Genomic DNA, 15,800 nt, shown 5'->3' on the forward strand with positions numbered 1-15,800 from the left:
TATTGGGTTGATTCATTTTTGTGTGAAGGCTGATTTTTAGGAGGCCTCTATTGAGGGTACAAATGGATGGTTAAATTGAAGGACATAGAAAACGGAATTTAAATGCTAGAATATGCAAAATTTTAGGTTGTTGGAGCAATACATTTGAGGTGCTTGTGAGAGTTTGAATTTGAATTTGTTCAGAATATATGCATATGTTGTATTAAAAATAGTGTTCATGGTAGGTAAGTTAAATGGCGTTAGTATGAAATATGTTACGACCTTGATGGCCACTCTTCTTGTGGTAAGAATTCCAAAATTGTAATTGCTCAGTAAAACATTTCCAGGCTGTGTGGAATATAAGTTCAGTTTTGAATAGTGAAAAAAGCCCAGTTATGTTACAGGTAAAAACATAATTGCAGAATCATTGCAATATAGATAAAGTCATAGTGAACTGGTACAGAACTTAGAGTTTTCTAATGTTGCACTACACAGTCATGGAATATGGTGAGAATCTCGGGTAAAATTTGTAGTAAATGCATCATTGTCATGTCACATAGGACTGCCTATGAGAAATGTTTTGCTCTGCTGAAAATGCTGTAGTATACCAGATTTCTTGCACTATGATAAAAAAATTATGTTCTCCTTTATCTTTCTTGATATCTATGTTTCTCTATAGCTATATCCGTTGTTTATGTATTGCAAAGATATTCGCTTTAAATTACTACATTTAAATAAGAGTGGATAATGTTGCAAAATTTGTGTTGTAATAACTGATATTATTGTTGGCTATAGTAGTTTTTCAGGACTTTTCAGGCAGTTTACCAATAAAATTGCTTGTTTTCTTAATCTTAAGTTTCTATAATATTTAACTTATTTCAGCTACAACTCCATGGTTTGAGGCTTATCGAGAGAGCTTTCTTCAGTCCATGCCAGCGTCAGACCATGAATTTCTGAACCACTATGTAGCCTGTATCCTTTGAATCTGAAAGAGTTCAGGATTTTAAAATATAAGATGCAAGATGAAGTTGAAGCTCTTTCGGTCCAGTTTTGATAGTTAGCTTGTGAGAAGATTGCAACAAAATTATCTTTGTCAAAATCTTTATTTGAGGTATAAATCAGGAATAAGCTGCTGCTATAATTCTTCAGGGTGTTTTGTAATTTCTGTGACTACTTGCTGCATACTCCTGATCATTTGGTTTTTAATAGTTACTGCGCTAGAGAACTTACTTCCAGTTTTAAAGTTGATGCTAAGTATTGTAGATAGATGAGAATACACTTCTGGTTTGAAGTGACAGATGCCTTTTGTGAGAGCTCTGGAGTAAATAACTTGTAGGCAGTTACACGTAAAGCTAACATGGCGATCTGATTATGATGTGAGCTCACAATGCTTTCACAACATAATGTTTTTGCCATATTCACCCTGGGTTAGCTGCCATCTGTTCTTAAACTGAGTGCCAGAGATACAGTGCAGTTACCCTGTAGCAGATTATTTACTTCATGTACAGCTTCTGCTTATTGCTTAGATGTAACTTTACCAGTGTTTTGAAACAAACAGCGTAGTTATTTTTGTAACATCATCTAAAGGACATGGTGCACACATTAGCTTTAAGGTACTTGTACACTTGTGGCTCATCCTTAATGTTAATTCAGGTATGCTTGTTGTGTCATCTAGTGAACCTGAACCTGTGGAACAGTTTCTAAAATTATCACAAGAACAGCATCGAATTCAACATAGTAATGAATATTCTTATCCCAAATGGTTTATTCCAAACACACTCAAATATTATGTGCTGTTGCATGATGTGAGTGTAGGGGAGGAACAAAGGTGAGTAGGGTGACTGAAATTTTTACAAGTTTTCTGAAATGCTGCTTCTGAATTTGCTGATACGGGAATTGAATCCAAAGGTGGTTTCCAGCCAGTGGAAGAGGCGGGGGGACGCTAATTTTCACTAAATCCTTTCCCACTGCATACCTTCATTTTGCTTCCTACACTGTTCCCAAATGTTCTCTGCTTCGCACATTGAGCAGCAATTTGAGAAGCCCAGTGGGCTGCAGGAGGGGGGAACCTGATGAAAATCTCCCTCTTCATTTGTGGAAAGTATTGGAAGTGAGTTATGCCAGAGGAAAACCTTTGGATTCAACCCACTGTTTGTGTGTACAGTTTAACATGGTTTTGTGGAATCTATTAGGACGGCAGTATAGATGAAGTTCCTTTTTGCCTTCTATGAGTTTGTTATAACAGAAATAATTAATGTAGGACTACCAAAAGCAGTCTGAAGGAGAAAGCAGATGGGTTTGTCAGTGGCTTAAGTTTAAATTGGACAGCATGGACTTGGAAAGAATAAAAAGCATGGTGTTTATGCTTTATATAAAGAACCTTTCCCCCAGAGTATTCCAAATCAATGTATGAGCACCCTCATTATAGTAACCAGGATATTAAAAAGTGTTTTATTATACAGACATCATAAGCAAACTTCTGTTTATGACAGATGCAAACTTGTTGCTGTTCTTACATCCATTGGACCCACTGAAAACACAGTGCATGATTGAAGGATTGAATTATAAACTATTCTGTTATTTCATCCATATCTCTCTTCTTGTTCCTTGCATTGGTTCCCTGTTACTTGTCGTTTCCTTGTTGATGGTTCGTTCCTTCATATGGTATTCTTTTAAGCTGTGGCATATTACCGTATATACTCGCGTATAAGCCGAGTTTTTCAGCCCAAAAAAAGGGCTGAAAAAAGCCAACTCGGCTTATACGCGGGTCAATACGGTAGGCGAGGGGAGGGGGGAGGAGGGAGGAGGGATAGAGGGAGGGGGGAACTTACCGCCGCTGCCGCCGCCATCCCGCACGCCTTCTCTGCGGCCTGGGAGAGGCCTGCAGGGCCTGCTTGAGTGCAGGCAGGCCCCGCCGCCCCCCCGCGCCTTCTCTGCGGCCTGGGAGAGGCCTGCAGGGCCTGCCTGAGTGCAGGCAGGCCCCGCCCCCCCGCGCCTTCTCTGCGGCCTGGGAGAGGCCTGCAGGGCCTGCCTGAGTGCAGGCAGGCCCCGCCGCCCCCCCGCGCCCCCCCCGCGCCTTCTCTGCGGCCTGGGAGAGGCCTGCAGGGCCTGCCTGAGTGCAGGCAGGCCCCTCCCCCGCCGCCCCCCCGCTCCTTCTCTGCGGCCTGGGAGAGGCCTGCAGGGCCTGCCTGCGCTCAGGCAGGGCCCCGCTGCCGCCTCCGGCCTGCGTGCCTTCCCTGCCGCCACCTCCAGCTGATCAGCGGGCCTCGTCCTCCCGGTGAGTAAGGGGTTCAGGGGCTCTTCTCCCTCCCCCCTAGGGTGGCGCTGGGGTCAGGGTGGGTGTGGAGGGCCCGGGAGGGGGTGGCACTGGGGTCGGGGTGGGTCTGGAGGGCCCGGGAGGCCGGGCGGGAGGGCGACCTGGGGCAGGGGCATTGTGTAAGCCGACCCTCGGCTTATACACGGGTGCCTAATTTTTCCCCATTTTTGGGGTAAAATTAGGCACCTCGGCTTATACGCGGGTCGGCTTATACATGAGTATATACGGTAATGTGTTTACAGACACTCATATGTCTCCCATCTCTGCCTCTTTCCTTGCTTGTGGAGTTCTTTTTCTTTTAGATGTTGGTTGGGACTTCTTTCTCTCTCTCTTTAAGTACTCAGTTATTTTTTCATATTTTTGTAATTTATTTTTTTAGAAAAGAGCAAGAGTCCAGTAGCATCTTAAAGACTAACACCTTAAAGAGGTCAGTAGCACCTCAAAGACTTTCTGGTGGGGTATGAGCTTTTATGAGCCACAGCTCACTTCTTCAGATACAGATACAGTTTCTAGCGTGGTGTAGTGGTTAAGAGTGGTGGTTTGGAGCAGTGGACTCTAATCCGGAGAACCGGGTTTGATTTCCTACTCCTCCACATGAGCTGCGGACACTGATCTGGTGAACCGGGTTGGTTTCCCTGCACCTACACATGAAGCCAGCTGGGTGACCTTGGGCTAGTCATAGCTCTCTTAGAACTCTCTCAGCTCCACCTACCTCATAGGGTGTCTGTTGTGGGGAGGGGAAGGGAAGGTGATTTTAAGCCAGTTTGATTCTTAAGTGGAAGAGAAAGTTGGCATATAAAAACCAACTCTTCTTCACGAAAGCTCATACCTTGCAAGAAATTTGGTTAGTCTTTAAGGTGCTACTGGACTCTTGCTCTTTTCTACTGCTACAGACATTCTAACACAGCTACCCATTGTGATATTTTTTGTTCAGTTTGTCATTGTTTAAACCCTTTTCTTTTCTCTCTATTCTTTCACCCTCTTTTAAAGCATTTAAACATATCTTTATTTCTTATAAGTGAACTTTTCCATGTGTGGCTCTGCAGTACACTTCCTGATTACCTAACTTTGGGTGACATCTAATTCAGTACAATTGGAGTAACTGGTGATGCTCTATCTTTTGCATCAGTACTTTCATATTTATGCACCCTGAGCCCTCACCTTGCCTTCAGCTACTTTTCTGGTCATTCCATGTTTCTTGTGTTTCATTATTTAATCTTATAGTAATGTAAGTCAGGGATGAACAAGAGGCAGACAAATGATAAATGATCATTGGCCATTTTCTGATGAACTATTTAGTGCCTATTCATTGTTATGTTTCCTGAAAAAAATGCTGGTTGAATCTTGATTTGATCCTGCAATGTGCCCTTACGTAGGTAAACAAGAAGGCAGATTCAGGATCATGGTGTGGGTAATTTCTTAAAATTTGAGAGACTCTGAGTATGCACTGATGCTTTGTAATGTAAAATACATGGGTATACTTTGGGTGTTCCAGTTTTTTAAAAGAGGAAGGGATAGACTATATAGAAGACTGGAATCAACCCACCCCTGACAATAGTAGGAGTTGCTGCTAATTCAATGTATTACTGGCTACTGTCCATTCTACTTATTATACTACTTTAGAGAAGGGGTTTTCCTTGAAACTTTGTTCTGTTAGCTGTCAGTAACTAATTCTTTCCATATATAGTGTATATCTAGTAAGATGTTTCATGTAAAGATGAAGTGGAGTTTCTCAAAGTTGTACATATGAGAACATGCGTGCCATACTTAATTCTTTTAGAGCTGATTCAATTTATGAAGAAATGAAGCAAAGATATGGGACTCAGGGATGCTACTTACTTAAGATAAATTCTCGGGGGTCTAATAGAGGAGCGGATGAACAGATTCCTGATCCTTGGAGTCAGTACCTTCAGAAAAGCAGTATCCAAGTCCAGGTATATTTAATGTAATTGTTTAAAATATACAGTGCAACCAATGTTTTTCTCTCTCATGTTACAGGTTCTTTTTTTTCCTACCTGTTGTCATGTTTATAACATGATTAATGGCAGCAGAAAATGTCACTGAAAGTGGAGCTGCTGAAATTCTCCTTTACTCAGCTAAGCTACTCCTTCCATACCTTCTCTAGACTGCACCAACCCAAAGCTTTGCTTACCTGAACATAAGAAAAGTCTGTTGGATTAGGCCAGTGATCTATCTAGCCTAGCATACTGTTTCACACTGCAGCCAACCAGTTGTCCTGGAGGGCCAAACAAATGGGTCAGAGAGGCCAGGCTCTTCCCTGCTTCTTCTTCCTAGCGCTAGTATTCAGACGTTTCCTGCTTCTGTAGATGAAGGCTCTCTTCAGTCACCTTGGCTAGTAGCCATTGATAGACCTTTCGTCCATGAATCTCTCAACCTCCCCCCCCATTTAAAGCTATATCTGCCCATGAAAGACCCATTTATAAGCTCCAGTAGCTTAACGGAGCTTCCTCAGGGCCTGTAAATTCCTCAACAGAAGATGCTGATACAGACAAGAAAGAGTCTGAGGATTTAAAGGCTTGAAATAACAAAGTTCTGGTTCCTGGACAGGCTTGTAGCATAATAAAAGAAGTTTGTGGGAGGTGGAAAATTCTGATCCAGACCTTGGGAAGACTGCACACTTAACTTACCTTCTTGAAGATCAAAGGCCAGCATATGCAACACTGAATTGTCTCTGAATTGTCCCAAGTTTGAACAGAAAGAAAATTGTAAGATGAAATGCTGCTAAAAGTGTAATGTCGAATGTAATATAATGTCCGAAGGAACTCATGTTCATAGGATCACTGTGGCAACTGCTCCTGCCACAACTTTTAATATGTGTTGAGGTGCGTGATAGTGATCTCAGGTATTTGGTGATTGTTGCAGTACTTGCATAAGTATGATGGAACTTGAAAAAACCATATCCATGGCAAAATTCCAAGACCTAGTGGCAGCATTTATGTAAAGCAGTACAGCCAGAAATCCCAAATTTTATTACAGGGGGCAGTATATGGAACATAAGAACATAAGAAAGGCACTGCTGGATCAGACCAAGGCTCATCAAGTCCAGCAGTCTGTTCACACAATGGCCAACCAGATGCCGCTAGGAAGCCACAAACAAGATGACTGCAGCAGCACCATCCTGCCTGTGTTCCACAGCACCTAATATAATAGGCATGCTCCTCTGATACTAGAGAGAATAGGTATGCAGCATGACTAGTATCCATTTTAACTAATAGCCATGAATACCCCTTTCCTCCATATGGAATATGGAATATATCCACTCTCCTCTTAAAGCCTTCCAAGTGGACATCATTTTAATCCTTCTACTCTTCATAGGAGCTCAGAGAGGTAGTGTTCGGGATTTGCATCTGTATGCTTTCAGAAGAATGCCATATTTTCACAGAGATGATACTAACTATGCCAGATGGAGAGTCATATATGTCACACAAGCTTCCATAAGAAGTTCTTCATCAATTCCTCTTGAGTAGCTGTATTGTTAAAGGCTCAGATGAAAGGTTCAGTCAGATTGATGCTTGTTTTATCAAGTAATTTATCCTGCCTTTGTAGGCAAAGTGCAATTTTTCTAGCTAGCTAAAAGCTATTTTCTTTCCTTTCAAAACTTATTAGAACAACCTGTGTTACGTTGGTTTAATTCTTTCTCTTAACTTCTGGGTGCTTTGAAAAGAAGTGTGGCCTAGGCCCCTTTCTAAAGCAGATCTCTAGTTGACTATTCAACATAGTCTTTTTATCCCTCTTTCTTATCCATGCTGAAGAAGGTACTAGCTCTTTGGGCAGGCTGCATGATGCCCGTTAAATATCTAAATTTCAAATACTGATCTAGAATTTTAATGAGCATCAGATACAGTTTTCTTTATAAAATATATTAGAATCTATTCAGTAGGATATATAGAGTGGTTAAATGAAGTTACAAATACTTAAAATGTAGTTGTTGAAGCATAATTCCTTTGGAAATACATTAGTAATTAAAAAAGCTTCAAATATTTTTAGGAAGTTGAAGTTCTGTTTCTTATTGTGTTTTATCCTGACAGGAATCTTATGAGGATGGCCCTTGTACAGTAATTTCAAATAAGAATACAGATCACTTTATACCACTGGATGGGTTAGGAAATGATTCCAAAGGTATATTGCTTTTTATAACAATTGAGTGTTTTTTTAAAAAAGTCAGATAATTATTTGAATGCCACACCTCTCACCTTAATTTTGCCAGAACTTGCTCCACCTTCATCAAACTGGCATAATGTGTCATTAAAAGCTTGAACTCTGAGCTCGAAGCCATTGGTTTTGAATCTCAACTCGGCTGTAATCTTGTTAGATGGCCCTGTGTCTCAGTGTAAATCCTGGTCTGTTCTGCATGACTGTTGGCCTGGATTCTTTGTCCCTTCCCTTATAAGTGACAAAACCTTTCTCTACCACAGCAGTCCTCCTTCCACTTGAGCAAGCTCCTCACTTAGCAGAAGGCATTTGTAGGATCTTGTCCATTGTAAGGATTACTCAGGTGTTATATATGAAGTTCTTTGAGCTTTTAGAAAAGTAGTAATTATGAATTGTTGTACTGCTGGATCCCCAATAAGTAACTGAAGATCTTGTGCTCCAGCAGAACTAATTATTCAGGGAACCCTTTGCTTCCCCCTGAAGTTGAACGTTTTGATCAAGAGTTGAAGTATCACAGTGATCAGCTGATCAGTGCCCTTCCAGGTCATGTGACTGCCCAGGTTATGTGTTCTGATCTGCCTTTGGTCTTCTATCATGATTATCCTCTGTCAAATAAGATGCAAAATGAGGATGTGTGCAAGTTTTTGGTGTAAGTTTTTGAATAGTATGATTTAGAGGGGAGTGATAGGGGGAGTATAGTGTATTATATACATGAGGTTATGAAATATCTGTACTATAATAACTTGGGATTGGACCCAAAGAACCATGAGTTAGAGTTCTGCTGGCAGAATGTATCCTTCCTGCCTCTTCCCATCTTCTGCTGTAAAAACGAACAAGCAAACTGGTCTTGAAGGACAGGGGGACCCTTGCAAAGAGTATGGGCTGTGGTGTAGTGGACTGAGCCTGAGTAGACAATCCGTGAAAATAGTAGCTCAGTCCTTCAGTGAGAGGAAGGACATATTTGGATCCACCCTAAGTTTTCCTATTGGTAGTAGTTCCTATTATCAGTTCTCAGCTCAATGTGTAATTGATTACATCATTTGTTTTTCAGTAGACGGATTGTCAAATAACTTTAAGACGCACCCACTCCAACTGGATCACACTAGTGACAGTGGTTGCTTTGATGGCACTGATTATCTAAAATCGAATGCATCACTGCATGAATCAAAGAAGTCAAATACTGGGACACCACATGGCATGTGTTTGACACTCACAGATCACGATCGAATTCGACAGTTCATACAGGAATTCACTTTTAGGGGACTTTTGCCACATATAGAGAAAACGATCAGGCAACTTAATGACCAGGTAAGTCTTTCTCTCTCTAAAATTGAGTTAACTTTTATGTCATTAATAAACTCAAAAGAGATTCAGGTGCAAACCTTAATGTCTGTAACACACATGCAGCTATTCTTATTTGCATTGATACAAGGCCTACTGAGTTTAAGGCTTTACTGAAGTAGGTGTAAGAGGCCCTGACCTGGATAGACTAGGCCAGCCTGATCTCATCAGACCTGGGAAACTAAGCAGAGTCAGCCCTGGTCAATATTTGGATGGGAGGCCACCAGGGAAAACCAGGGTCGTGATGCAGAGGCAGGCAATGGCAAACACCTCTGAATATCTCTTTCCTTGAAAACCCTACAGGGTTGCCTTAAGTCAGCTGTGACTGCAAAACAAAGTGTAGTACTCAAGACCATAATACTGTTATTGGCATTTTTGGTTGGGATCCAATTGACCGTACACACTGTCCCATGTTTGCACTGGGGCTTTGCTAGAGTGCATGGGTTCTCAACTCTTGCTTATGGTGGGTTAAAATCCTGTTATTCCTCTTCACAAAAACATCATAAAACAATATTTTAAAAGTTTCTGATAAAAATAGTCTTCTGCACACACACACACACACAGATCTCTGGCATTTCAATCTGAACTGAAATTATGTTATTTAATTACAATGTCACTTTACAGGTTTTTTTTAAATCTTGCTGTATGCCAAGTGATCATCATCTTAGTATTAATGAAGCATGCCTACAATTGCGAGAGAAACCTCAAAAATATTAATCCCTAAGAACAGGCACTGTGATCAGTGACTGTGTAAAGATCAGTGCATTATTCAGCATCATGTTTGCTAATTAACTTCTTTTGCGTGGTGGAAAATTAAACTCTGTGTGATGAAAAGTAAAACAAGTTCTAATTTTCATTGTGACATCTTAAGATTTTTAGTTCACTTTAGCTTGATATAAATGACTGACAACTTCCTGGCAGAATTCTTTGCAGTTATGTCAGTTCTAGTAGTACTTTTTATTTTATTGCCATTATATAAGCTAATTATATATGGAGATATTTTCAGCTCAGAATTCAACTAATTAACAAATAAACCCACTGCCCTTCTATAATCCTATTTTATATCAAATTTAACATATAACTATATTATAAATATAAAAATAAGGGCAGCAATAAATCATTCAGTTATTTCGGGTAAACATGAGGGAAGGGATTGTTGTTTTTGTTTGTTTGTTTTATTTTGGCACAAATTTCTGTGATAGAGTAGAAAAATCCTGGAATGGTATTGCTGGTTTGAGATGATGAGTTAGGATTTATAAATGTCCCCTGTGCAATACGATAGGCTTCACCTTGTATCCTAATTTGGATCCTGGTACTGGGTAGTTTCTTCTACTTAAACTGAAGTACAGGATAAACAACAACAAAAAACAACAGTTACAATTTATCTGAATCAGTTTGTTCCCATATCCTGTAATACCTTAGAGTTCAGTACTACCACTACATATATCAATGGTTATTGAGATATTTGTTTTCACATTGGATAGGGCTGAGAAAAATGAAAAGTTGTGTCCGTATTTGCTGACATCCTTGACCACAGAATAGAAATGAAATTCTAAACAAATATTTAATATTTAATTTTCTTAGTGTCACTGAGGCCCAGGATAAATGTAATACTTCCTGGACTCATGGACTCAGTTCATATAGCAGGAATGCATCCATTGCTGTGCTTCTCATATCCTCATCCTTACATGGAAAGCCTTAAGCCCATGGGATCCTTTCATTCACTCCTGATCTTTTAAATGCCGTTAGCAATTCAAAGCATTATCTGTATCACACCTTGTTGGACTATAGCAAGAATTAAAGCTTGTACTTTAAAGGTGACATTTGAAAGTGTAAATGCTTCATTTTGAAAAAGCTAGTCATAAAAGTGTCTGAACATCTCTGAAATCAGATCTTTTTTGCTCTTAACATAAAATAATTGTGTTACAGTTTGGCAATACTGTAATATTACTATTTTATTTTTCAGCTAATATCCAGGAAAGGTCTGAGTCGGTCATTGTTTTCAGCAACCAAAAAATGGTTTAGTGGCAGTAAAGTTCCAGAGAAAAGCATAAATGAACTGAAAAGTACTTCTGGTTTGTTGTAAGTACATTTTAAAATATGCAGAATATTTGACTGTTGTTAGATCTTGCTTTGTTAATGTATGTTTACTTATTAGGGCATCAGTTAGTTGTTTTTATATGCTTGCTTTTTGAAAGAAAATCTGTTGACTCCCTACTAGTTCTAATCTTATTCTGCTGTTATCTTGCCCATTCTTTTTGAAGCTCAGTGGCATATTTTCCCATCCTACCTTTTATCATCACAATAATGCTGGGTGACTCTATAAAGGAAGCCATAGCCCTCAATTTGCAAGACCTGAACAAGGCTGTTAAAGATAGGACGTTATTGGTTCATAAGGTCGCCATGAGTTAGAAGCGACTTGACGGCACTTAACACACACAATGCTGTGTGGCAAGTTAACTAAAAGAGAGTGACGGGCCCACAGTTACCAGTGAGTGTTATGGCTGAGGGAGGATTTGAACCTGAGTCATCCCAGTCCTAATCTGACACATTACCAGCTATGCTATATTTTTCTGTGTCTTACAGTGGATATACAGTAACTACCCAAATTTCCATCTGCTTCCTTTGCCTTTGAATAAATTATGGCCATGTAGCATATTTCTGTATTTTAATAACTGAGCATGTGTTCCAACCACACAGCTTGAGCTTTACCAACTTAATCCAAGACACAATGGGATTGTTCCAGTCCACAAGGAAAAAAAACTCCATTAGAGTTGCAAAATTTGTGTAGTCAAATTGGGTTGGATCCCGTGGATCCATTCTACTAAAGGAGCATGTATTTATTTGCTGGAAGAAGCATTCCAGAGATGCATAAAAACTCCCACAAAATCTAAGAGCTTCTTTCTTCCAGAGTGCCACATTAGTGGGAAGGGTCTACAGGATTCAATCTATTGTGCATAAGTAATGAAGAACTTCCTTCTGTAGGATGTGGTTGAAATGGGTGGTGGTGATCACATTTTTTAAATTGCTACTTGAATCTGACTTAGAGGCTGTTTCCAAAGAACTGAGTGGAAACAAAATAGCGCCTGGAATTGTTCTCTTAACTGTTTTAAACCAGCATGTATGTTGCTATAATAGGCAGGTGGCATAGCAATTTTTATGCTGCTGCTTGTGCAAAAGTGCAACATTTTACTTATAAAAATGTGTATGTTTGAATTTACGTTCATTTTTTTAATGCAACTTTCTAGTGCAACGTTTCCATGAGTACAAGGTACCTTACGTGTGGGAGAGAGTCACCTTTGGATCAAATGCTGTTTGTTAAGAAAAGTGTCTTAAGCCAAATGGAGGATAGGTCTGTTATTGAGTATCGACTGAGTTTATAGCCCTCCTGAATATACAAGCAGACCTCTGATTAAGAGATAGTGGAGACAAACTGGGGATGTCTGTGTGTGATGGAAAGGGGGAACCCTTTTGGTTATAATTCTGGTACAGTGGCAATACGAAATAACCTGATCTTAAAAAGCCTTGTCCACAGCCTAACAGTAAGCTCCCAAGGCACCGCAAAAGTGGCCCAACAAGCAATGTCCAAAATGGATGTGAAATATGTGTTATCTCACCCAGGGAGGTGTCTATGCCTTTTCCTGGGTTCATTTGCCTTCAGCTAGTAACACCAGCTAGGAGTGTATCATCAAAGTAAATTATTCTATTGGCTGATGTGAAATCTGCAGGGTAACAGCTAAGCCACCTCCTCAGACCATAGTATTGCACAAAAACAAGTCTCCCAACAAACTTGGTCTTTTCAAAAGAGCTATTTATTTATTTAGCAAAAAAAAATTATTCCACCTCTTCAGGGAACTTGCCTACAGTGGCTTACAAAATAAAGCATGGTTTGTTGTGGTGATTTTTTATTAATTAAAATCCAGCATTAATATCCAAGCCACAACATAAAAAACACAGACTTCTGAGCACTTTAAAGTAACAGGTATTTTTTGTCAGCTATACTGGTATAAGAAAGTTGTCAGAATTCATGGTTCTGTCCGATGTCAGATTCCTCTCCTGGTCTAAGCTAGAAAGTTGAACTAGGCCTTGGAAGATTCACATGCACATTTCTACTTGCTGTGAAGCTCATTGGGAGACCTTGGGCCAGTCATTCTCCCAGCTTAATTCATCCAGATTTTTGTGAGGATAAAATGGAGGAAGATGAAAGAACCCTAAGATCCTTGGAGGAAGGGTGGGATGACAGGATATAAAAAGAAAAGAAAAGAAAGGAATATCTGCCCATCTGAAACAGTGTTTCTATAGTTTATGCATTTGTTGAAGTTCGCTACTGTTGAAGTTTTGCTACTGTGCATACCTGCCTATATTTATAAGTTTTATTTTGTATTTTTATTGTTTTTTACTGCAGCCTGCATTCTTTGGTCTTTTTGTTTTGTTTTTGTTTATCTGTACACAGTTAACAATACTTTCCTAAGCTGTCTTGAATAGGCAGGTTCCATCCCCCCACCCCAACTTGCCACTGTGGAATCTTTTTTGTTTTATAGGAATAGATGTATGGTGGGCTGGAATAACCTAGAACCCAAAGGGCTATTCTAAGAATCTATCTTCTTCAAATGTTCCTGGAAAAGTGTGTTTGAGGAAGAACCCAGCAAACTTCTGGATGGAAGGGGGGCATTTAACATTTTGTCACCATTCACCCCAATTCTGTGTTTCTAGAGACTTTTTTTGTGCACTTGAGACCCTTTGGAGTTCTGACACAGGGTGGAGGGTGCAACCACAAAATAGCTGCCACAGGAGGCAAAGCCACACACATACGCACACAGACGGGAAAAGTGGGGTAATTTAAAAAAAATACTGGGAAAGAGGAATGAGAGAATAAAACCAACACTGTGGTAGTAGCTGCGGCTGAAGCCGTGTTAATCTAATCTGCACAGATGTTGGCAGTTACCTTGGCACCAATGGGCACCACGTTGGGGACCCCTGGGATAGCAGTTGTTGGAAGCAGAACATTAAAGTTGCTGGCCCAAAGTCTAGTGCTTATGAATATGTTGTGTGGTATTCTCAAATTTAAGGGATTTTTGTGTATGTGTGTGCATATGTTATATTAACAGGTATCCTCCAGAAGCACCAGAACTTCAAATCAGGAAGATGGCAGATTTATGTTTTCTGGTACAACACTATGAACTGGCATATAGTTGCTATCATACAGCAAAGAAAGATTTTCTGAATGATCAAGCAATGCTTTATGCAGCTGGAGCACTGGTTGGTACATTAGCATTATTTTTCAAAATGAATACGATCACTGGGGAATAAGTTGATGATTATTTTAGATGATTGGAATTTACTGTGACAAAGTGTGGTGGCCACTGACATGGCATGAAGCTGTATGTTACATGTAGTTCTGTGATTCGTTTTGCCTACTTTTAGACATCACTTCTGGGTCTATGATTTAAAGTAGAAAACTGGAGCAGTGGGGAGAAGGTCTTCTTAATCCTTTCTCCACAAAACAGCTTCTTATTGAAAATTGCCTCATACAGTACGCCAAAAACACAAATGTTCTTCCCAATATTAGTTGACATAATGGTGATATGTATGTATGTCGCCTGTGTAGCAAAAATAATGGTGATTGTAACTATTTTATTTCGTAGGAAATGGCAGCAGTATCTGCTTTTCTGCAGCCAGGAGCGCCTAGGCCATACCCTGCTCATTACATGGATACTGCCATTCAAACTTACAGGGATATCTGCAAGTAGGTGGTTATTTTTGTTCAATTCTGTCTGAGTGAGGTTTTGTTTTAAACTTTTCATCGCATGGCTGGTAATACGTGATTATGCTATGTAATATCAACAATATATAGTTGAAACAAATACTCTAGCTACCTAGGAAAAGCCAGCACCAGGGCTACTTGCTGGCCTTCTGCAAACCAAGAGCAAATATATATTCGAAACGACCATAATTCTGTTTTTCACAGTGAATTCTCAGTTGTACCTCTGTTCTACCAAAGAAGAAATGTAGTTAAAGTAAAAGCTTTGTTATCTGGTGCTTGATTATCCAGACTGCTCCGTTCATTGGCATTACGCAAAGGGCAAGTGCCTCCCCTCATCCCCCACACCTCTGCATCTCTCTCTGTGTGGGTACACAGTCCACTCCCTGCTCTGCAGCTGGCCAGCTTGATGCCTCTAACCATTGCTGGGCTTCCGACAGCTGGCACTGCCAGCTGACTTCATGCTTAAGGTACTTCCTTCCCCGTCCACCTGCCTTGAGCTATTGGAAGCCAGTCCTGCTGGAGGGTTCTTGGGCAGCTGAATTGTTTTGAAGCCTGCCTCAGGGGATGGCTCAGTGGCTCAGGTAGAAGGAGAAGGGTCCTGACAGTTGAGGGGGCTGTTGCCATGACATGCCCAATGAGGTCAGGTTTGGTTTCTGTGAGTTCCTCTGAGTAAGAGGTGGAGTGAAGCAATAAGCTTTGGAACATTTGATTAACCAGCAGTCCCTATTCCCAATGAGTGCTGGATAACAAAGCTTTTATTGTAAATTGTATGCATGTAGATGCATGTATCAAATTTGCATGACTCCATACAGCAAGACAGCAGCTCAGCTTGTATGTTACAGGGTCTGTTAGCTTTCTTCCCATCCATGTCCTCAAACCATGGGACTACTATACAGGAAGTGCTATATTATTTAATATGACAAATTCGCATTAGTGTCAGATGCCACTAATGAAATGTGCAGTTGTATGTAACTGGTCATAAATTTCATGCCTTCTAGGAACATGATGCTGGCTGAGAGGTGTGTGCTGCTTAGTGCTGAAATATTAAAAAGCCAATGCAAATACTCAGAGGCAGCTGCTCTCCTGATACGTTTAACCACTGAGGTACAGAATGTATATTAACTGTTCTTTGCGTTGAAAAAATAGTATTAATGTTTAAACCCTTTAAAACAAGTTTCTAGGTAGAAAATTGGAATACTGCCTGGAAGAAAGGTGTATTGTATGCTT

At 40.2% G+C, this 15,800-nt stretch overlaps 1 protein-coding gene across 7 annotated transcripts in view; it reads left to right on the forward strand.

The window, feature by feature from the left end:
• Nucleotides 1–15,800, forward strand: part of TRAPPC8 (trafficking protein particle complex subunit 8) — a 70,607-nt gene that overhangs the window by 22,361 nt on the left and 32,446 nt on the right. For all 7 annotated transcript variants that reach the window (XM_056854167.1, XM_056854169.1, XM_056854168.1 and 4 more), the window contains 9 exons: nt 862–951; nt 1,633–1,807; nt 5,076–5,229; nt 7,345–7,435; nt 8,523–8,776; nt 10,776–10,891; nt 13,918–14,068; nt 14,455–14,555; nt 15,572–15,677. In XM_056854167.1, the coding sequence (XP_056710145.1) occupies nt 862–951; nt 1,633–1,807; nt 5,076–5,229; nt 7,345–7,435; nt 8,523–8,776; nt 10,776–10,891; nt 13,918–14,068; nt 14,455–14,555; nt 15,572–15,677 (1,238 nt within the window). The remainder of the gene's footprint in view (nt 1–861; nt 952–1,632; nt 1,808–5,075; nt 5,230–7,344; nt 7,436–8,522; nt 8,777–10,775; nt 10,892–13,917; nt 14,069–14,454; nt 14,556–15,571; nt 15,678–15,800) is intronic.

This window comes from Euleptes europaea, chromosome 8 (assembly GCF_029931775.1).
Source record: "Euleptes europaea isolate rEulEur1 chromosome 8, rEulEur1.hap1, whole genome shotgun sequence".
NCBI classification, from domain to species: domain Eukaryota; kingdom Metazoa; phylum Chordata; class Lepidosauria; order Squamata; family Sphaerodactylidae; genus Euleptes; species Euleptes europaea.